The sequence below is a fragment of the Mustela erminea genome, chromosome 19, assembly GCF_009829155.1.
Source record: "Mustela erminea isolate mMusErm1 chromosome 19, mMusErm1.Pri, whole genome shotgun sequence".
NCBI classification, from domain to species: domain Eukaryota; kingdom Metazoa; phylum Chordata; class Mammalia; order Carnivora; family Mustelidae; genus Mustela; species Mustela erminea.
The window spans coordinates 55,986,904-56,009,666 of NC_045632.1; the positions used below are offsets into that span (position 1 = coordinate 55,986,904).

A 22,763-nucleotide genomic window follows, 5' to 3' on the forward strand; every position below is an offset into this window, starting at 1 on the left:
TCAGGGCGTTACGTGTGGTCAGTCAACCGTGCGAGAGAGACAAACATGGCACGGGGCCATCGGGACCTATTTTTCCATATCAACGGTCCTTCCTAGAGAATGCGGCAGCTGTGGGCTGCTTCGAGTCTTTTCCAGCAGAAGAACCAAGGCAAGTGACTGCTATGGGGTAGAGAAATGAGCAGGGGTGCGTACACTTGCAGAGAGGGTGACCGTGGGAGCGAGGGGTTTACGGAAGAAGGCTCAGCTGGCGTGGGAAGCGGGGCAGGCGTGATTGGAAGAGGCCGTTCCGGTGGTGTAAGAGCGAGGCGATCCGGGTGGCGTTCTCTGTTCTCTCCAAGTCCTTCACCTGTCCAAGGAGGCTGCGTTTATTATCGGTTGTTCGGTTTTTGTTACTGCTGTCATTGTGGAAAGCAATGCTGTTGATCACAGCAAAGAAATATCCCAAATACTGGTAAGCCAGTGGACTTGTCAACTTAAGAGCCGCTTTTAAGGAAGAAAACTTGGAAACAGCTCCACGTGGGACCATCCAGTACAGAGGGCTGCGTGAATGGTGGCAGGTCCAGACCATGCGCTGGACAGCCCTGGGACAGCAGCGATAGGGCTGAACAATTTGCATAGCCATGTGAACGGTGTCACTTGTTTGAAGATATGTGCGTTTGGAGTGTGTGTGTGTGTGTGCGTGTGCGTGCTTGTGTAATGTGTGGGAAAAGGAAGGAGACATCAGACCACGCATGGTAACTGCCTCTCGGAGGTGGGGCTGGGGAAGGGGGGGGGGTCGGTCCTCACTTTCCGCTCTAGAAACGATCGTATTTTTCTATTTGCCTAAAACAACTGGGTATTTCTCCAAGAATAAAAACATGTGTTCGTAGTACCCTTACGTGTGCCAGAAAATTGAGACTTTGCGAACATCTCATCCCAAACCACACAATTTATCTCCTTAATTGTCTAATTGATTTTCAACGTGGTTAATCAATTTCTCGTTACACTCATAAAGTTTTATTTTCTTCAGTAGATGGGAATTGCCAGTTCATTTTCAAAAGTTCTTTATAAAACTTGTCCAGTTACAAGAGAGTTAAGCCAATGCGTCTTTCCTTTGAGCTATCCTAAGAATTCATACCTGCCTCTGCTGAGCCCAACTCCACTTTGGCGCTATTATTCATGGCTGTAGCCATGCCCAACCCTGAAACTTCCCTCGGCTCCTTGAAGAAATGACCCTGTATTCCCAGCACCCAGCACACTATTTAGATTAAATGCTTAGTAACTTCCAGTTAAATGAATGTAAAACTAATGAAGGAAAAAATTAGAATTAACTTTCTCTGGTCCAAAAACAAAAGGGTTTCTACGCAGGGGAGAAGGAAAAATAATGTATGCACAAGATGATTGGAATGCTGTTGTGAAGAGGCTGTTGTGATACTGTAGGACAGTACAATAGCTCTCACACTTTCTTGCAAATAACCAGGTAATTGATCACAGCATTAGTTGCAGTATTAGTCAAAACTTCCTTGTTGCTACTCATGGAACATTTAATTTAGATGTCTTATGGAAAGGCGAAATTTATTAGCTCCTAGAACTCACAAAATATGAGGGGGAGATTCTGCCTTCAAGGATCATGATTAAACGACTCGAATAAGGTTGGAAGAACTCCATCTCTTCCTCCGGGTGGTTCTGTGCCGTTTTCTCTCTCAGGCTGACTTTCTCTGTGTGCTTGCAAAGGGTCACTACCAGCTCCAGATTTGTGTTCGCCCACCTCCAAGTCCAAAGGAAAGAAGGAAAACTCCTTCTTCCCAAGAGTACTAAAGGAAGTAGGTCCCAGAATTTTGAGTTTCAGTCCTGGGTGGCCTGACTTGGGTTACATGCTCATCGCAAGGTCATGGGAAGGGGAGATTCTGATGGTCTGGGCCTGAGTCACGTGACCATCCCTCTGTCACGGATAGAGTCAACCCTTCCTGAACTCCACCTGGGCTGAGAGTGAGGAAGCAGTGAGCACCCTCGCCCGTCCGCCATCTCCCCCCCCTTCACCCCCGCCCAAGGAACGATAGCCTTGGTCCAAGGGCAAGAGGGAGGGGTCACTAGGGAAGCAGAGCAACATGTGTCCATAGTTGGTGCTTGAAGCTGTCCCGGGAGGGTGTCCATAGTAACCTGCACTGCATGTTGGGGCAAGGTAATGCTGGGAGGAATTCACAGCCTTGTTAGATAGCGATCCCACAACCACGCTCGGCCCCCAGTTTGTGTCACGGGGCAAGATCAGCTGTTCTTTAGGGAGAAGCCATGCCCAGGATCATACACTAAATGTTCTAGCAGGACTGACAGGGAAATTGGTCAGGTCTTCTAGGCACGCGGTACTGAGATAGGAATAGAAATGACCCATGAACAGCGGCGCTTTCCTCCGTGTGGATTATACACGGATTTCTTTCAGTAAATACAACACAGCACTAAATATGTATTTTCACTTCCCTATGGTTTTCTTAACATTTTCTTTTGTCTAGCTTACTTTATTAAGAAAATATGGTGTGTAATATATATAACATATAAAATATGTGTTAATTATGTTATCGGTAAGGCCTTCTGTCAACAGTGGGCTTAGCTTTTTTGGGAAGTCAAGCTATACATGGATTTTCAATAGCACAGGGATGGGCACCCCCTAGCCCCCACATCGTTCAAGGGTCAACTGTAAAGAGCCTTAAAAATGTTTATACTCTTTTACTTACTGCTTGGAATCTAGCATTCAAAAAATAAAGAGTCAAAGTATATTGAAAGCTTCTTGAATAAAGATGTTCATTGCATTGTGATTTGCAATTGTCAAAAATGTTTGGAGACTGGAAATAACCAAAAGTCCTCATAAGATGATGAAGTAAATTATAAAGTATGCATAGCATAATATTTTCTGCAACCCTTAAAATGATGTCAGGAAATGATATTGGCCAATGACATTACGTGGGGAAAGTGGCTGTTGAGTTTGCCCTGATCTCTTCACTATCAGAAAAACTCATATAATTTCTTATTTTTATGATTCAATGCTTCTAAAACCATGTAATGTTTTATTAGAAAAGTAAAAATGTTATACTAGAAATTAGACCTGGCTAGTGGTTTTATGTCCAGAGACACTCTGGGAGGATTTTGAAAATGGGCCCAATTGACTGGTTTCATATGGTCCAGCTGCAGAATTTATGGCAAAGAGTAAATCCCACCCAACTTGTGGACTCGAATTAAGCTGATGATTTTCCAACTTGAGCTTGAGAGTAGATGGAACTGAACCGGGTACAATCAGAATCACCTAGAACGAGATTTGGTGTTGAACTCTGCTTATACTCAGCAGTTAGAGAATCGTGGCTTTCCATCCCAGTGGAGCTCATTTCATAAGCCATACGTGTATCCCATCAGTGTATGTACACCTAAAATTTACCCGGTGTTATATGTCAACTATAATGAAGCTGGGGAGTAGGAAACATTGTGAATAATCCTGTCCAAGGCTTGTCTCAGCAATCCACTTCTTTTCTCAAATCTGAGAGTTTAGAGCCTCCCAAACCATACAACAGAACTCCTACTCCTTAAGTTAGTAGTTCAGGAGCTCTTAGTTAAGAAACAACCAATTAAAGGTGCCCTAGGGAGCCAAACACTCTTTAAAAATGCTGGAAAGTTTTGGGGACAGCTAGCATTGAGCTGTTAAAATTTACCATGTAAACTCTTGATTTTAGAAGGAAATTCTAGATCCCCACTGCGTTTTTGTTTTTTGCTCCCCATGGTATTTCTTAATTGTTGGTTGGTATAAGCAACGGCTTTTGAAGCTGTCATACGAGCAAGACGATTTGCGACTGGTAGGATCTTTTATGTTTGTTATTGAAGGCGATTCAACTTGAACTCTGTGAGTGATTAAGAAAACACTCCAAAATGGTTTAAGCAAATAAGGAAAATTAATGCTGTCATTAGCTAAAAAGTCCACAGGCAAGACTGGCTTCAGGCATGGCATGAAACGGTGATCCAGTACAATCGCTGGGAAACGTCTCTTCTTCTCCAGAGCTCAAGTCTCGTTCTGTCAGAAGATGGGCTTCATTCTCAGATGGGGCTTCCCCCCCGACTCAAGCCCAGCTGTGGTTCTGAGACAGTTCATCTAGCCCCCAGGCCACATCTTGCAGGTTCATACCACAGGGATGCAGACCTTCCTTCTCTCGAATGTCAAACACAGGTCCCGAGCTGGACGCGTCACCGTCCCCTGGAATGGCAGACCCTTACTTGCTTCTTCTTATCAGGGCTCATCCCAGAAGTTGGCAGGGTGGCAGTCGGGGAATGGCAGTCCAAGCCAAACCCCATGGGCAAAAGATAGGTGATGGGTAGGTCCCCAAAGGAAAAGTGGGGTGCTGCTTTGCCAGAAGAAGAATGGGGGGTTTTGGCCAAGACAAGTCAATCCGTTCCAGAAGACAGTGTAAAGGCGGGGGTTGTTACGTATGAGTCTTGGGGTCCGAGCCCCTTGGGTAGTTGTTTTGAGTGTTTAAACACAGAAGAGAAATAGCTGTCAAAGTATGCATGGATTAAAGTGCATCTTCCAAAATTAACCTAACATGAGAAACAAGTGCCTATAAATGACACGCAAGAAATGCGGTACAAGCGACTCCAAACCTCAGTTGGGATTTTTTTCACCTGTAAAATGAGAACCCTATATACGCCTTAACACACTTATTGGAAAGATGAAGTACAAAATCCAGTCCCCCATGCCTGGTTAGCTGGTTGCTCAGTAAAGGTGAGTTCCCAGAGCTGCCACCTTTGTCCCCGTCTCATCATCACACTTGACCTCCGTCGTAGAGTTTCGTGAGGTCACTGTGAAATGACATGAATGGGTGTAAACGTCAGACGTGCATGGTCTGTCTCCCCAAAGCCCGGAAATGGGACAGTCTGGAATGTACCGAGTGCCCCTTTCAGCAAGGACAGAAAACAGATTCCGTCCCCACGACTGTATGAATCGTGACAGTCTCGTGTTGGAGAGATGCCAGAGGCACAGTCACGCAAAACAGGTGCAGGCTCTGTGGGTGCGGGATACCTGCCTTGATGGGGGAGGGGGTGGCGTAGCCCCCACGACCCCCGAGCCCCAGGTGGCAGCCCAAACCTAAATGCCGTCTTGTCTGTCGTGTTTTTGCTTTATAGACTCTGGAAAATCCCAAGTATGAACTGATCATCGAGGCTCAAGACATGGCCGGACTGGATGTTGGGTTAACAGGCACAGCCACGGCGACCATCATGATTGATGACAAAAATGACCACTCGCCAAAATTCACCAAGAAAGAGGTAAACGCCCACTGCCCGCCGCCCACCACCCCAGCTGCTCGCAGCCACGGTCGCCGAGCGCTATCAATCCCGTGCGCTACAGCCCCTGCCGGCTGCCGGTTTGCCAACAGAAACCCTCCGGGTGGGAAAGGGGGCGTCGTTTTGCCCTTTCGTACTTTTTCACGTTGGTGTCTTGTGTGTGTACATAAAGCTGGAAAGAGCGCTGTGAGAACAAAAGCACTGAATCTTGTTAAAGTCCGTAAGAAAATAACTTTTAATGCCAAAGTGCCATTTTCCTAGTTTTATCGGTGTTATTTAGCGCTGAGTTATGTGAGGCCCATTGTGATTTTAGCATAACAATAAGTATTTTTTTCCGGGGAGTACAGATTGAGAGGCTAGACCGAACAGCAGCGAGAAGGTAAAGCAGATTTTCTTGGCAATAACAAGGTGGCCCAGGAGCTTATAAATTATCACCAAGTTAGCTTGTCTGGAAGAGCTATTATTTATTCTCGGCTCTTGGGCTTTTATGATTATGGATCATGGTTGCTGGGCCCCATTTATTGCAATGGAGCAATGTTTGGGGCCGGGCTAGGTACACAGAATTACATTCCCTTGCTGAATCTGTGTCCAAACCAGGAAGTTATTTGCACCATGCCTCTGGTGGAAATACACCAACGCCGTGGTTTCTCTGGGGTGTCAGGGCCTGGGCCGAAGATCTGACACCCCTCTTACTGACCAAGAGCATAGGATGGGTAAGGATAGCCTTCAGCGTTGGCTGGGACTTGGCTGGTCATCCACCAGCTCCAACGGGGCTCTCCCCTGAGATTCTTTGCCTCATTCGACCATGTGAAATAGGTTTCAGTAACCACTCGTTACCCGTGAGGGAACTTACTTTCAGCTCAGAGAATCTAGGTAAGTGCTCCAAGGTCACGGGCAGAGTCAGTGACAGAATTGCGATGGGAACCCAGCCCCCAGGGAGCCATGCAGCTAACGGCAATATTATGCTTCCTAAAAGCCACATGTCTGGGATTTGCAGTTGCTCCACATCTCTCTCTCTCTCTCTCTCTCTCTCTCTCTCTCATCCCAGGGCTACTCCAGTGGCTCAGGAAAGGAGGGCGCCCTGGCTCCCCAGTGACCTTTCCTCCCCAGCAGCCCTGCGTGTGTGACGCCTTCAGGGTGGAAATCACCCCCTCTCCCGGGGGGGTCGTGGGCACTCTGGATCCCAACCTCCACGTGGCAGAAACCAAAATAGCTAATATGGCTTCATTCTCTTGCTTCCCATGACGTGTTCCTATGACGGCTAAAACAGAATGCCCACTGTCCCCGAGTTGCGCAAACTGGTATTCCAAAAAACTAGTTCTGCGAGTTACATCATTGCGGGGCAGGGGAAGACTTCAGGGTCAGCTAGATACGGGTGACTCGGGGTGGAAGAGAAGAAAATTTCTTTTACCGCAACACTCCCGGGTATGTTTAAATTGCTTTACTTCTCTAAGAGGGACATGGGTAGTCTGTAGGGTTTTTCAGACTTACTTGGCCCCAGGAATAATTTTTCCCCGGCCACCTCATCTTGTCTCACTCAGCTGGTGTCCCATGGGACATTCGCTGGGGATGCTGGTTTACCTGCAGAATTTCTATATCCAAAGCTATGCCCCCCAAAAAAGTACTAAAGGCTTGTTTTCATACTCAATATAGACATTGTAATGAAAATAAAAATTACATAACCCCAATCTAAAATAAGGAGACCTGGCAATGTTACCAGGTATGTGAGACTAATTAGTTCAGGACAGCCCTGATTTTAGCTCCTGTGGCTCAGGAAACAAGAAGCATGTGCCTCGTCATGAACTAAATACTGTGAGGGAGAGATTTGTGTTGTTGTTGTTAATACCACTGACTGCAAAGAAAAATTTAACTCAGATCTTAAGAGTAAGAGACATTGAGTAGCGTCATGGAAAATATACTCACGTGTGGATATCAGCAAAAGCACAGAACTTTTCAAATGGACATTGGACAATAAGCTTGACATTCCCACAGGGCAAAAGTGATGTCTCAACTCCTACAGAGATGTAAGAAATCAAGTGAGAGGAATGGGAACTAGCAAGTCCACGAAACTGTCCTTCTTGGGTATTGGGTGTCCCAAAGTAGTCTTTGTTTAATGTTGGATAAATGAAGTTCACAGTTAGATTTTCTAACAAATTCCTGAAAGGCTGATTTCTTTGTTGTTGAAAAGGGATTCCTACGTTTTGGAAGCCAGAATTGCCAGAGGTGGTAGGACACAGAGGGGAAGAGATGGGCTCTGGAACCAGAACTGGATTCAGATCCCACCATGGATATGAGCATGTTAACCATCTGTCATAGCCTCTTCACCTGTTGATGTGGCTTACAGTAAAGCCTAGCTCCTTAGGTTCTTGTGAAGGTAAAATGAGCCAGTGATGGAAAGCATTTAGATAGTACTGGTCACTACTCTTCTCTAGGGCATTGGTCAAGAGAACAGTGGTCCTAAGGAAGGTGAAGGTGAGGGCAAGGTTGGGATGAAGGCAGTGACGAGGAAGATGGCGGCGACCTAGATAGTGGCGGTGAGCAAAATGGTGGTGAAGTTTCTAAAATGTAAAAGGTCAACCAACATTCTTAATCCAAAGGGACATCTCTTCCCATGTTGAAAGTCTGCTGCTTTCCCCTAATGTGATCTACAAACCTGGTCATTTGAAATCAATGGTTCAGACCCTAGAGTTCAAGGGGAAAAGGAACTCTGGAGGACAGGTGGCCGAATCAGTAAAATGCATCACTGTGAACAAAAGCAAAACAGGCCAAGAGAAACCTGCTAAGGGGGGAAAGAGAAGTCCTGAGGAGAGCTCAGCCCAGTGCAGTGGCCACTGGGATGTGGAAGAGGCAGGCCAATAGGATATACAACAAGCGAGAGGAAACGTGCTGCTTGTGATCTTGAAGCTGAAATAATGTTTACAGATGGAAGTTGAAGTTTAATCATTCCAGAATGGAAGTGGTAGTCATTTGCATTTGAGGATGTCTAGAAAAATCACCCAAGATGTTGTCATATACAGGTTTCTAGCTATAATAAGACATTTCTGAGGAAGTTCATAGGAATATATAGTTGTTTTGTTGGTTTAATTCTTTCTGATGTGATCTTCGATCTGCAGAGATATTGATTTTGTTATCTGTTTGAAAGAGAAGTTATGTGTGGCCACAGATAAGAGCGACTGGAAATAACACTTTGTTAAAGTAGGTAGAAGTATGGTTTCTTTCACACGAGAGTGTGTAGGTAGATAGTCCCAGGCCGATGTGCTAACACCATGACATCTCCAGTGTCCCTGATTGCTCTTATCTTGCTTCTGTATCTTCTCCAAGGCTGCCTCATAGTACAATAGGGTCACTGCGGCACCAGCCATCATGCTACACCACAGGAAGAAAGAAACAGGAAATGAGAAGGGCAAAGCAGGACCTGCCACATAAGTAAATGCCATTTGAAGAGCTTCCCCCAGAAACCCACACGAACTCTGCTTTCATCTCCTTAGTCTCCCTTATCTGTAAGGGAGCCCGAGACATAATTCCATCTTGACTTGGCATATTGCCGTCCTGGACAACATAAGGGTTGTTCCTGAGGAAGGAGATATTTTAAAGGTTATTTTTAAAAGTAAGTTCTTGGCACAAAGTCAGCTCGTCTGTGTGTTCCGTTGTGATTGTTTCCAGGGACTACAAGCTTGCTGAGAGGCAAGGCCACATCTCTCTTGTTCTCAGTCCCAGTCCCAGTAGGCACTCAATAATTCAGTGTTTGCTGAATGCTTCCAGAAGGTCATCTTAACATTAAAAATATGTCACCAGATAAGATGAACCAAGGTCATACTTAAGACTGATACATGAATTCGATTTTTGTCATTGACTTTTGTGAGTATTGGGGTTGGAAGCTCTTATCTCCCTGTGGAGGGTCTGCTTTGAGTTTCCTTACACAAAGATTCTACTAAATGTTAGTTTCAGACATTGAGTTTTTCTTCATTTTTCCAATCAATTAATTTTCAGGTTTTACCTTAGTATGACTATTGGTGATTTAAACTTAACAACTTGGGTTTGGTTTTTTATGGGTTTATGGGTTTTGGAGTTTGTTTTTTTTTTGTTTTTTTGTGGTTTTTTTTGGCAATTTGATGAATTCTAAGGTAAATGTTGCTAGGTTTGAGCTATGACATTACAACATCTGTAATAAAAATGGCATATAACTTAAAAGGTCCAATCCTCCAGCTGGCAGATGAGAGATCGGTAAACACTGTGATTTTCATAGAGGAGGGAAGGTAAAGGTCATGAGCAGGAGGCCGGCAAGCTGAAACTGAGCCACCGGCAGATGCTCGAATTGGGTTACCGCGTGCGTGTGGAGGGTCAGTTTCCAAATCCTAAAAACCAGGGTCTCCAGAAACTTTGATGCCTTGGGAGTCTTATTTTTCTGTGGACTATGAGCTGTTATAATAAAAATATTTTCTTGGTTAACTGCCTAATTAACCCTTTATCTTACACATTTGAAGGCATCCTCCATGGTCTCATCCTTATGTAGTACCTATGTAATTTCGGTTCTATAGAAAGACAACAAAAAATCTAGTCTTGCCCCCGGTAGGGTTGATAGAAACTTGCTCTGTATGATTGAGATTTTAGAAACGTGTTTTTTCACCTTCACAACACATTTCATCATTGGAAAACTCATGTAATTTTAGAGAAGTGTTAAATTTGAGAAAATATCAGGTTTCTCATTCAAGTGTGTATCCACACACACACACACATATACGATGTACACAAATATGTAGTTGTACAATTTCCAAATGCTTTTGTGTAAGTTGATGACCCTTGTTAACCATGTCATCCATGGGGGTCACCTCTGCCCTTGTTTTGAGGCATATTAAGAATTTTATATTACTTTTGGTGATGTTGACACAGCAGGTAAAATCACGAGATATTTAAATCTTTACCAATGTGTTCATCATGATTCACTCCTATTCATTTATTGGTTTATCAGGCAATCAAGGAGCTATTTTATTTCTCATGTTAGAAATTTGCTTTTTCCTCGTAATGAACAATCTGATGCAGGATGATGTCAGGGTAACATCTACTTATTGCATTCCTTCACTTTGCCACTCTGCTTCACATTCCATTAAGTATTTTTAATAACTTTTTTAAGATATAATTCACATATCATAAAGTTCACCCTTTTAAAATGTAAAATCATTGGCTTTTAGTAGACTCGCGAAGTTGTGCACCCATTACTGCTAATTCCAGAACATTCCATCACTCCGAAGAAATGCCATGCCCATTAACAGTCACTCCCCATCCCCATTTTCCCAAAACCCGTAACAACTACTCATCTTCCTTGTATTTCTATGCGCTTGCTTATACTGGACATTTCACGTAAGTGGAGTCATGCAGGATGTGGTGTGGCCTTCTGTAACTTGCTTCTTTCCCTGTGTGTTCAAGCTTCCTCCACCTTGTAGCACGTATCAGAATTTCGTTCCTTTGTATGGCTGAATAATACTCTGTTCTACGGATTTACAATGTTTTGTTTATCCATTCACCCACTGGTGGATATTTGGGCTGTTTCTGGTTTTTTGGCTATTGTGCATAATGCTGCCGTGAACCTTCATGTAGAATCCACTAAACTTTTATCTGAATTTTCTCTCAATTCCCTAATACTCAGAAAGAAAAGGAATATTGACCTATAGTATTGTTCCAAATTAAGAGTTTATAATTGCTTACTTATTTTATCAAATCATTCCAAATCATTCCAAAATGTCTTTCTAAATTATAATTAATATGCCTAACTCAAGTTTTATGGCCTTTATTTAAGTAAACATGTAACTTTTACATTAAAAAGTACACAAATTTTGAGTGATTTTATGACTCATAAGTCAAACGCGAAACCCAGATCAGTAGAACCTGATCGGTAGCTCAAGAACTTCTTAAAATCCCTCTCACTCACCACTGCTTAAATGTGTGTTGCTTGATTCCATGTACTTAGGATCTATTAATATCTAGTTTAGTTCCACTGTGGCTGGAGACCATACTGATAGGGTTATAGTCCATTGCTATTTATTGAGACTTGTTTTACAACCAGAATATGATCTGTTTTGATAAATGGCCCAAGTGCATGTAAAAGTAATGTGAAATCTACAGTTATTTAATATTTTTGTTCAAATCGTCTATATTTTTTTGTTAATCTTTTTATGCTATCAGTTACTGAAAGGATATATATGGTATCTATGATTATAGATATCTCTATTTCTCCTGTTAGTTGTTATCTAATTTTTTTTGTATACTTGAAGCTGTTGTTATTAACTGCTTACAAACTTAAAATTATTATATCTTTATGATGTTTTGATCTTTTATTATTGCAAAACTTACTCTCTACCTCTGGAAATGCTGTTTGCTTTAACACTTACCTCATCTGGTATTAGAATAACTTTCTTAAGGTTAGTGTCATCATGCTCCATTTTTTTCCACTCTTTCTTGTCTCAAGTTTTCTGTAACCTTACATTAAAGTGCCTTTCTTATAGGCAGAGTATATATGGGTTTTTATTTATCAGTTCTGATAATCCTAGTCTTTTTACTTGGATTATTTTGTCCACTCACATGTAATGCCAAGACCATATATGTGAGTTTAAGTCTGCCAATTCTAATATTTACATATAACTACATATATAATATAATAATATATAATTAGAGAGAGACAGACTGTCTGTTCTTCTGTTGACTTGTTTCCTGGTTCACCAGTTCTCTCTTCTGCTACGTTTATCTATTATACCCATCTATCAAGCTCTTAATTCCACCTTTTGTACTTTAAATATAATTCCCATGAACTTATTTTATATATTAAAATTCTCTACTGCAATTTTCCATTTTATCTATTTTTTTAAATGTTTTACTCAGAGATACTTTAAATTCAATGTCTGATAACTCCAGTATCTAGATCACTTCTAAGTCTATTTCTATTTTCAGTAGTTTTCACTTCTTTTCTGGTGATGTGTTATGGTCCCTTGGCCTGCCTATAACTTTTTTTAAATGCAATTATGAATAACACATGTGAAATCTTTTTAAAGGGAATTTGGGACTCTGGCTGATGTTCTTCTCCTCAAGAAAGGATTTACTTTTACTTCCTGAAACTAATAAGCATAGAAAAAGATGATTTTAAATAAGTCTAGAATTGAGTTGGTTTATGGTTGAGTTTCAGTCTCTTCTGGGGGCTAATCTACTTCCTGGTGTTCCTTAGTCCTCAGGTGCAGCATTTCTGGGGCCCTCATTGAAAGTCTAGTATGTTTACAATGGCTCTTCTACCTCAGAGACCCTGAATTTCAGTTGTCTGCTCAGCCCCACGAGATTACTGAAAGCTCTGCTTGGCTTTCTGGCCACTTAGCTCGTGCTTCCTGCTCAGATCCTTAGCCTCTTGTCCCTGTGCCATTATAATTTAGAAAATACTGTAAGGGTAAAATCCCATTCTGGCCTCAGTGGGGTGCCTGGGTGGCTCAGTGGGTTAAAGCCTCTGCCTTTGGCATGGGTCATGATCCCAGGGTCCTGGGATCAAGCCCTGCATTGGGCTCTCTGCTCGGCAGGGAGCCTGCTTCCTCCTCTCTCTCTGTCTGTCTCTCTGCCTACTTGTGATCTCTGTCAAATAAATAAATACAATCTTAAAAAAAAAAAAAGATTGGCCTCATGGGCTTCCCTCTCTGCACGATCCTTGACTCTCACATTCTGGCTGCCTTGGTAGTTCTCCAGTGCTTCCATATAGGTGGGAGTTTTTGTGTTAAATACATATTCTTGATTATTCTAAATTTGAGGGCCAGTCTAGGAGACGTTTTCCCCAATTACCATAAACAAAGAAATCTTTGATTTTTTTCTGCTTTTTAATCTGGACCATCAAGGAAAAACAATAGATGTGAACATGGAATTCAGTGTGGCACAAAAAGCCCCATATCTTTGTTAAAAATATGGATTAAAGAACTATCATGAAATAGTTTCTCAGTGCCCACACCCTCTCTTACTATTGGCTTCAAAATCAACACCTGTCAGTGAAAAGTTTAAAAAATGATTGCATCTCCTCCTTGATATTGATAACCAAGGTCACTCTAACTTCAAGAAAGTTGAGCTGCATCATCTGTGGCAAGCTTCCCTTTCGGAGCCCCTCGGTCTTGAACGGACATGAATACCTGGAGTTTCTTTTACTCTTGAATCTTCATTTGTTTGGGGTTGTTTGGTGGTTAGGAAATCCCTTTCTGTGCCTTCTTTTACCAAAAGTCTATTTAAAGTGAACGGATTTGTCCTGTCCGCCAGGGTTCCATGCGGTATGGTTGAGTGCTTTGAAGAAAACTCTCCCCGCTCAACTTTTACTTCCCCTAGGAGAGCCCTTTAAATTCAGGCATGCCTATGTCTTAACATTGACCATGTAATTACACATTCTGCTTGCTCAATAGAGATTAATCCAGAAAGCCAATCACCTATTGCTTACGAGATCAAACCCATTTCAATTATCTGACTCAAGTAACTTTTCTGGAAGGTGGAGTCCAAGACATTTTAACAACCAGATAAATCTTTAAAGATGATTAAATCTTATTCCAAATAGAACATCCTCCCTCTTCCCATGAAGCTTTTTATAGCTGTCATGGTGAAATATAGGAGACTTGTTTCCGTGATACTGTGAAATCACCTATCTGACAGTTTTCTAAGTGTCTGAAGCTTTAAATGAAACCAAACATACACTATTGGGATTTTTGTGCCATGCTTTGTGCGGTGATGGGGGGATTCCCAATCCATAAAGAAATAGAATATTTGGAGAAAAGAGAACAGAGTAATTTCAATGCACAGATTCTAACAATTTCCAACTACACAAACAGGAACACGACTTCTGATTACATCAGTTCCTGGTCCATCTTTGTGTGGGCCAACACGTTGCCCAAGGACTCCAGGAGCCATCTATTCGAATTGCGTTCCCAACTTCCCATCACGTAATTAACAAGGGGTTAGCTGCAAAACAGCCAATACCCACATTGAATACACCACATGAAAGGGTGAGTTCATTGCTTTCTTCTCCTGCACCAAGGTCATAGAAAAACACGAAGTCATCAGCTAAATCTGCTAGGGTTCAAATTTCAGAAGTTCTTGAAACAGCAGGTCTGCAGCTGGATTTCTTGAGTAGAAGAGAGTGAAGGGAAACATTTGTACAAATACAGGCATGGTCTATAAATAGAAGCCATCATCCAAACAGAATTCTTCCAGCAAAGGAAGAGAGTGGTGTGTGCTTTCCTGAGTTTAATTGTTCACAGACAGCAGGGTGAGAAATCTTGCGTTGTGGAAAATGCCTATGCCAGTTAGAAACTGTGCGTGTGTTATCAAAACATCTGGATTTTTTTAAGCAAAAAAACATAATCTGCCCCATGGCTGGTTCTTCAAGTTGCTTGTAAAGGTAGACCAGACAGCCAGGTGATTTATTGCATTAATCACTCTTTTATAATTATATTCATGATGTGTTGATCCCCACCATCCCTGTGTGAACCTCTATGCAAATTCCGTACTTCTACTAACCCTCTGGTTATGCTCTGAGGGTCAGTAGCAACTCAGTGGCAATGAAACCAATTTTTGACTACAGCTGACAGAGGCTCACCACCGGGCCACTCCCTAGCACAGGGGCCTCTGAAGACTTCATCCATCTGCTTCTATCAAATACAACATCTCACACTAAGAGCAACAACCACAAAGCTATCAAACATATTTTTTTTAACTTTAAGAATATAAGATTACTCCACCTCCATAGGAAGCTTGCAGAATGAGAACTTACCTGCTCAGTAACAGAAAACCAAAGGCAACCAAAATGGCGCACATTGGAGAATGAGTGTCCAAGCCCCCACTGCACCTGGAAAATATTTTGTACTGAACCGTGTTAGAAGTAAGATCACTGGGTCTTGTATGTGGATGGTTCTAAATATCATCTACCTGGTCACAGCCTACTGTCATCTCACGCTACACCTGACACCCCCGAAATGCCAGGCTTTGGCCTGTCTCAGTGCCACCGTGCATTCTGTTCCCTTCTCCCTAGAATGCCTTTCTCTTCTCTTGTATCAGGAAAAGTCCGTGTTACCCTGCAACGCCCACATTATAAATCCCCAGGAAGGTTGTCGCTTCATCCTTCTTGTTCCTACACACACTAGGCATCCCCCTGCACATGATTATCACGTCACTGTGTAATCATGCACACATACAGTATCTCCCTAATACCATCGCAGTGCTGTGGTATCGGGGGGCACACCCTTTCCAACATTGCCTGTAGGGCCAAGCACAGCGATGATATCAAATGTTTAATTAGAGCTGAGTTTATTATTCATGCAGCAGAAAGCTACCATCTGCTGTGTCTCAGCTGCTCATACACTATTAAATATTATTGTATTCCATAGTACATATAGCAGTACACATGTGCTATTATACACTGTTGTGTAATATACTATGATGCACTTTATTCTAGTAGGTGCATGTCATATATGTAAATGTTTTATTCTAACACATAACGTGTGACATTGTCTTCTAATCTAGTTAGGTTACTGACTCGCTTATTGTCGTTCTACCCAAAGGAGAATGTAAACTCCTCAAGAAGGGACACGGGTTTCTTTCGTTCTCTGTTCCAGCCTCAGCGCCCAGCCTGGCATGTAGAGTGTGACTAAATAAGAGGTGAACAAGGGGATAAATTAGAAATGTTGGACAGCAAGGACAGAGGCTATCAAAAACTCAAGGTGTCATGTGGTCGAGGGGACTTGTGAAAGAATCTTGTCCAACCCACTGGTTTTTGAGATAAGGGACGCCACTCAAGGCAGACAGCAGATCCCAGGTCGGTCTTGCTGTGGCAGGAAATGCTGCTGCCCATGAAGGAAATCAAGGCCCCATGGTGACACAGAAGTCACGAGCCATCCTGAGGTCTATCAGCTTTACTGTGGTTCACCGAGAGCCAAGAGGCCTGGAGCTCCCTTCCTTCCCGGAGGTGAGTCAGCGCATCTACCTTGACTGTAGGAATGCCCAAAGGTGCTTCTTTACCAGTCAAGGAGAAGGGGGGGGTGGGGAATGTTAATAAATAATGCACAAAAGGAATCACTGGGGGAGTGGGGACAGGCTTACCTTGTGCCGTGAACTTATAAGCAAGAAGGAAAGGAAGTAGCCCACAGCTCCAGAGTTCTGTAGGGGCCCATTTTCCTAAGTGTGATCCGACAAAATAATCCAGAATTGATTTTAGTATATTCACGTCTTTCCAAACTAAAATCTATTTCAGTTACAGACTCAATATCCATCTTCCCAGTATTGGCAGCATTTTCTTTTGCTGTTGGCCTGCCCGGATCTAAGAAGATAGGGACTGATGAGAAGGGTCTTCTCAGTGTGCCTTGGCTCAAGTGTCACACACCATAACGTTATACTGTTGCTTTTCAAAGTGTGTTCGTTCGTTCATTCACCAGTCCATCCATCAGGCATGGATTCCATGCCTCCTCTTTGCCAGGCACTGTGTTAGGTTGAGATACAGGGCAGTGAGCACAAAACAGACCCTAACCTAATGAGGTCACACTCTAGAGTGGGGACAACCAGCCAGAAAATAGCTTTGGACGGCCCCTAGTGACAAGATGGAATGGGGTGAAATCACCACAGTTGGGGACCATGTGGGCACCTACAATGACATGCAGGGAGGGCTTCTTGGAGGAAGTGACATTTATTAGTGTCCTAGGGCTGTTGTCCAAAAGCACCACACATGTGTGGCTTGAACAGCAGACATTTATTCTCTGACAGTCCTGGAAGACAGAAGTCCAAGACCAGAGTGCCTCAGGGTGGTTCCTTCTGAGGGAGAGTCTGTTCATGTGGGTCTCTTAGCTTTCTGTATTTTGCCGGAAGTCTATGGTGTTCAGGCTCATAGATCCTACACCTGATCTCTGCCCTCAAGGGCACCTGGCCTTCTCCCGATGTGCATGTCTGGGTCCCCACATTCTCTGTCACCTGCCACCCTGGGCAGTTCAGCCAAGAGGCTGTCATTGTCACCCCCGTGCAGATGAGAAAGCTGAGGGTAAGCAAGGTGATCCCTTCCCAAAGTCACGGCGGGAGGAGGGGGACGAGATGTTGAGATTTGCTTCTCCTTTTTCCTTGCAAATTCAAAGACACATCTTTCTTTGATGGCGCAAGCCTCCCATCAGCAATGTGCAATGAGCTCTTCTCAAAGGCAAGACTGATCATTCCATCAGAAGTTCTGCCTGCCCAACCCTCCCTGGACCTGCCCCTTCGTCCTATGTCATTAAATAAGCATCTAAAAGCCAATGCACACACCTGGAAGCAATGGCTTTGTACCGGGCAGGGCCTGAGAGATTTACATATGCTCCGCCGTTCACTCCTCCTGCCAGCCCCGAGCGGGTACTATTACCATCATGCCCGTTTCATGGGTGTGGAGACTGAGGCTCAGAGAGCTGGAGAACGTGCCCAGAGTCTACTAAGTTGTTTCTGTGCCATGAAAGGGGTAAGAGCCCACCACTCAGTGCCAGGAGACCTCATCCCCAAAGCATTTCTGCCTGATTCTGCCCAGCGGTTACACCCCTATTCTTTGGTCTTGACCTTTGGTGACCTCTCCAGGGTGCCTTGCCAGGGCTGATCCTCAGAGAGTATCCATCTGGTTTTTCTCACTGCACATGTGCCTCCAGGGCTTGCCAGAGACACGAGCATATAAACCCGCACTCAGAGTGAACATTTCAAACCTCACTTCAATGCCTCCCCACTTCCCACTCCTCCCCTGCCTGTCCATTCAAATCAGGACAGTGTTCTGGGCGAGCCCTGGATCTCACTATGGCACACACAGAAGACTTCTCTCCTGGGCTGACCAAGATGAGTCGAAGCTACTCCCTCCCACTCCACCGTTTCTTCAAATTAAAAAAGGAGTGGGGGAAGGGGTGCCTGGGGGGCTCAGTGGGTTAAGCATCTGCCTTTGGCTCAGGTCATGATCCCAGGTCTGGGGATTGAGTCCTGCATCAGGCTTCCTGCTCAGCCAGGAGCCTCTCCTCTCTCTCCCTCTGCCGCTTCCCCTGCTTGTGTGCTCCTGCTCTTTCTCTGTCAAATAAATAAATAAAATCTTTTTGGGAGGGGAGTTTTCATAGCCAATGAATGGGATCAGCAGCCTTGTATCTTCACTTTGATAGGTCCAGTGGCAAATATAAGAACCACGTCTTATGAGCAAAAAATAGATGAAAAATATTTTTATCCCAAAAATCACCCTTTTTGAGCTAGCAATTAACTATGTGCATATCTGGGAAGCACCGTTCTAAACGCTGTAGGCATCATGATCATTTTTCACACTAGCCTTATGACAGAAAGACTCTCATCACCCCCATCTCATAGATAGGGAAACTGAGGCATGGGGACGTTAAGAAACATGCCTGAGGTTATGGTGGGGCAGGGATGCCAACTTAGCTTGTCTGGGCCCAGAGCCCAGCTCTCCACCGGTACATGAGTCTCACTTTCTGAGTTTCTACATGCGGTTCTGGCTATCTGGGATTCAGAAATGAAAAAGAAGCCAGGCCCCCAGCAAGCTAGCCTTCTATTCGAGACCCCGATGACAGGTCCAAGTGCTCTCTGTTGAGCACAGCAACACTCCTGGAAAGAAACTGAGAGCCCCCCCTTTATATAAACACATAGCGCACATCTAATCTGAAATCATCCTGCGTCGCTGTCGATAGCTAACAATGGGACCAGTCGTTAGATCTCACGATAGAAATCCAGGCTTCGCTCACTGGAGAATTTGGGGAAAGGCCTATAAAGCAAGAAAAACTCTGGTTCATTAACGAGGGTCATTTTTATACTGGTCTGTCATCTCTGATAACAATTTTTAAACCTTTAAATTTATTACTGTCGTTACTGCAGTTTTGTAGTCGTTAATGAGACAATGTCCTTCCTCAAGTTCGCCAGGCCTTGTGCACTTGACATGCTCATTCTGAGTCAGTGGGGCTGCTGGTGGTCTCAGCACTTTCACTCAGCACACGTTAAGCCAACACAGTGGCACCAAATGGTTGAAACAAGATGGGCAAATTCTGGTCTTCTTGCGACGTAGCGGGGGTGGGGGGGGGGGAACACCAAACAAGTATCACAAGAGGGGCATCGCCACAGAGAAGTCCCGAGAGCTTCAGGAACATGATGTGGTCCGGGATCTGGAAAGCTGAGGTCACAAAGTAATGTCTCCTCCTTTAAATGTTGACTTTGTTAACTGAAGTGAAGAGAGACGTGCCTGGGGTAGCTCACTTGGGGCGGGGCATGAAGCAGGTGCAAAGGCCCTGAGGCACACCAGAGGCATGGGAGGGGCTGCGAGAAGAAACTGGAGCTAGCTGGCATAGCATAAGCACAGGGAAGGGCTGGAGAGGGCCCCCCCCCCCCCGCCTTGAGTCTGTTCCCCCAGTGACAGTCCTCGGGCGGCCATGCACTTCCCTTAGTTAGGCTGCCCCATGTCTCTCAGCCCGAGTTAACTGGCTCTCTCTTCCGGGTGCCTCTCCAGCATTTTGCGCCTGCCCCCATCACAACATCCTTCACAGCGTGATTTGGATCAGCACTATAGGTATCCATTTCTGCCTCCTCCAGACTGGTGCACCCTGAGGGCAGACAAAGCTTCATTTGTCACAACGGCCCCCTTTGGTCACAGAGCCATGTACACCGAGGGAGCACAAAGAATATTTGTTGCATTAAATCAGATCGAACAAACAGCGCTCCTTCCCGACAGCTCTGCAAATGGGAACAGATGCCTTTGCTAATCGCCCCTGGATGCATGGTTTAACACAGGTTCAATTCGGCGCTGTAGCTCTATAGATCAGAGCCAGACCCAGTTAGCTGTCTGGTTTCGAAGAGCCAAGCCCTGGCCTCCCACCCTGTGGGCCCTGGGCCCTGTCGCTCAGAGGAAAGGCTCAACAAACCCCTGCAAATTGAATTGACCACTTGTACCAGCCTCGGAGAGAAATGGTCGAAAGACCATTTTTCTTCAGCTCGGGGAAATTGAAAAGAGAAATCAATTAGAGAGGGGCTGAGAGTAGAGGCTCGCTCTTCCTCGAGAATATCTGCTTTTAGTTCTCTGGAGTTAAAGATCATCTGCTTGCACTCGTTTGGTTGCTGAGGACAGAAGCCCCCTTTGAACTAACGTGAGCGTGTCTTGGTCCGCGTGGGTACCCATCCCTGGGGGAGTCTAAGGGCTTTCTGACCCCAGGCTGCCTCCAGGGCTCCGAGAGCATCATCGGAACAGTATCTAGGTGCCACCGCATCTCTCAGCCACGCTTGTCTCTCTGTGTTGGCTTTCTTCTCTGGTAGGCTGTCCCCCTCGCTCTTTTTGACCTCGTATGGAGCAGGTCCGCAGCCAGCCTGGCATCCCCGAGGGCGCGGCTCAGTGGCCATGAGCTGGAACAGCCGCCTCCCCAGGCAGCCCCAGCCCCAGGGCCCGGGCAGGTTGGAGAGACAAGGTCAGGTGCCCCTGTGGGTAAGCCCACGGGAAACGAGGCACGGGGCACGTGACTGAAGCCGACCGAGAACACAGCCCCGCAGAGCGAGACCCACCAAGGGCCTTTCCCTCCAAGCCACGGGCCACGGGAGAAATGTGACAGAGCAGGTGCACTTCGTATCCCTGGGCTCTTTTTCATTCTGCAGCTGATTTCCCCGTGCGACATATGGCTGTTTCATGCTCTCCATCTCTGTGACCTTTCTGAGGGCGGACTGGGTGGCAGAGGCCCCGGGAATGCAGGGACACTGACTGCGAACGGGGTGCGTGCCGACAGACGCGGAGCTGTCCCAGGGACTTGTCGTGAATCACGCGACTGTCACCGTGGGGCCGAGTCCCGTGTGTGCTGGATAGCCGGGCAAGGGAGCCGGAAGGGCTTAGGGTGGAGTTGACACTGTGGAATGCCATGAGCATAAATTAAGCACCTGCTGTAAACCGGGAACTGTGTTGGGGGAGGGGGATTTAAAGATGGGTGAATCAATAGGTAATATTTAATGCAACGACTGAACACATGGTTTCTTTACCCCGGGTGGGGTGGGGTCCTCCATTCCTTCCATGTCACTCTTGTTAAACAGCTCCTTGCGGCGGGGGAGGGGGGGGTCTGCATCCTCCCTGGTCTCTTTCAAACCCTCTTGCCCCCTCTCTCTTTCTCAGCAGATGACTTTGCCCCTACTTCCATTTCAAAATAGACCCCATTGGAGGAGGCAGCCGAGCCATGCTCAAGAGTAGACTCTGGCCCCAGCTAGGATCCAGAGCCCTAGAAAGATTTCTACTCATTGATCCAGTAAACTCACTTCCAGGAACGCAGACGAAGAAACTAGACACAGAACGACCAAAACATACATATAAAAACACAGTTCCCAGGAGGCCCCTGACCTGAATAGTTAGGTCCAAGTCTAGGTACTGGTTAACAAATGATGTTCATTGCAAAACTTTCTGGAGCCTTCCATCTTCCTCTGCCTGGCCGGTAACCACACTCTAGGTCTACCCACGAGGAACCTGGACAGTTTGTTCATTGCCTTTACTCCATCTGTGCTCTGTCTCCACTGAAGTGTCACATCCCAGACCCCTGGTCCCTGTGACCTCTTCAGATATCATCTAGACACTGCACACTGAGGGAGAACGTCTCGACGTTTCTGAGCAGAAGCTGACCTAAGACAGTAGCTAATTGCCCTCGATAGCAAGACTAGACACAACCTCTTCACATTCTGTATTTTTTCTTTGCAAGGTTATAGGCCGTGTCATTCTACATCCATTCGGAATTTCATGGGGAAGCAAATACATACATTCGAGGCCATCTGGGGTCTTCCTCCCTGGGCCGTGTCACCCGTGGCCGGTCAGTACCGGTGGTTTATTCGTGCTTCTTTCCCACCTGAAAGCTCAAGGGACTGATTTGTGAAATAAATCGAAATGGCTTCCTCTGTCTAAAAAGCTTTCTATGGGCTCACTACCTATTTCTGGAGAAATTTTAATAATGCGTCTGGGTTTTGAAGTCAGCAGGAAACCCACAGTCAGGATTGTTGCATTTTCCCCAATATCAAGTGTAGGGCTCATGTGTATTAAGAAACTCAATACTCTTTGTCGAACGAGTAAATTTCCATGGAAGGGGTAATTGCTGGTCTATAAAAGTTCTCTCCCTTATGTTTCTGCTGTTGCGTAAAAATGATTTTTGTATTTGTAACCAACTAGACTCATTTCAGATGGAAATAGTAATCCATAATTGCCTGAGTACAGAAAGCACCAAGCTCAAGGCAAAAATAACAAAGCCAGTTAAGCATGTTTCGTACCTGCACAATTTACCCAAATAAAGATTGCCCCAAGAAGGTTTGTCAGCAGGTCTGAAAACTTCCTCATAAGATTTTTAAAATATATTTTATGGTCAAGATGTTGTAGTACCCTCCCAGGACTAATACATATCTGGCCAAGAAAAAATTGCGCTTTCCCATTTACATTCCAAAGTCTGAACTTTTATTTTATAAATGAATTTTCCCTCCAA

At 44.8% G+C, this 22,763-nt stretch overlaps 1 protein-coding gene across 2 annotated transcripts in view; it reads left to right on the plus strand.

Moving 5' to 3' along the window:
- Positions 1-22,763, plus strand: part of CDH13 (cadherin 13) — a 1,398,954-nt gene that overhangs the window by 1,258,006 nt on the left and 118,185 nt on the right. For both annotated transcript variants that reach the window (XM_032325075.1, XM_032325076.1), the window contains one exon: positions 5,137-5,277. In XM_032325075.1, the coding sequence (XP_032180966.1) occupies positions 5,137-5,277 (141 nt within the window). The remainder of the gene's footprint in view (positions 1-5,136; positions 5,278-22,763) is intronic.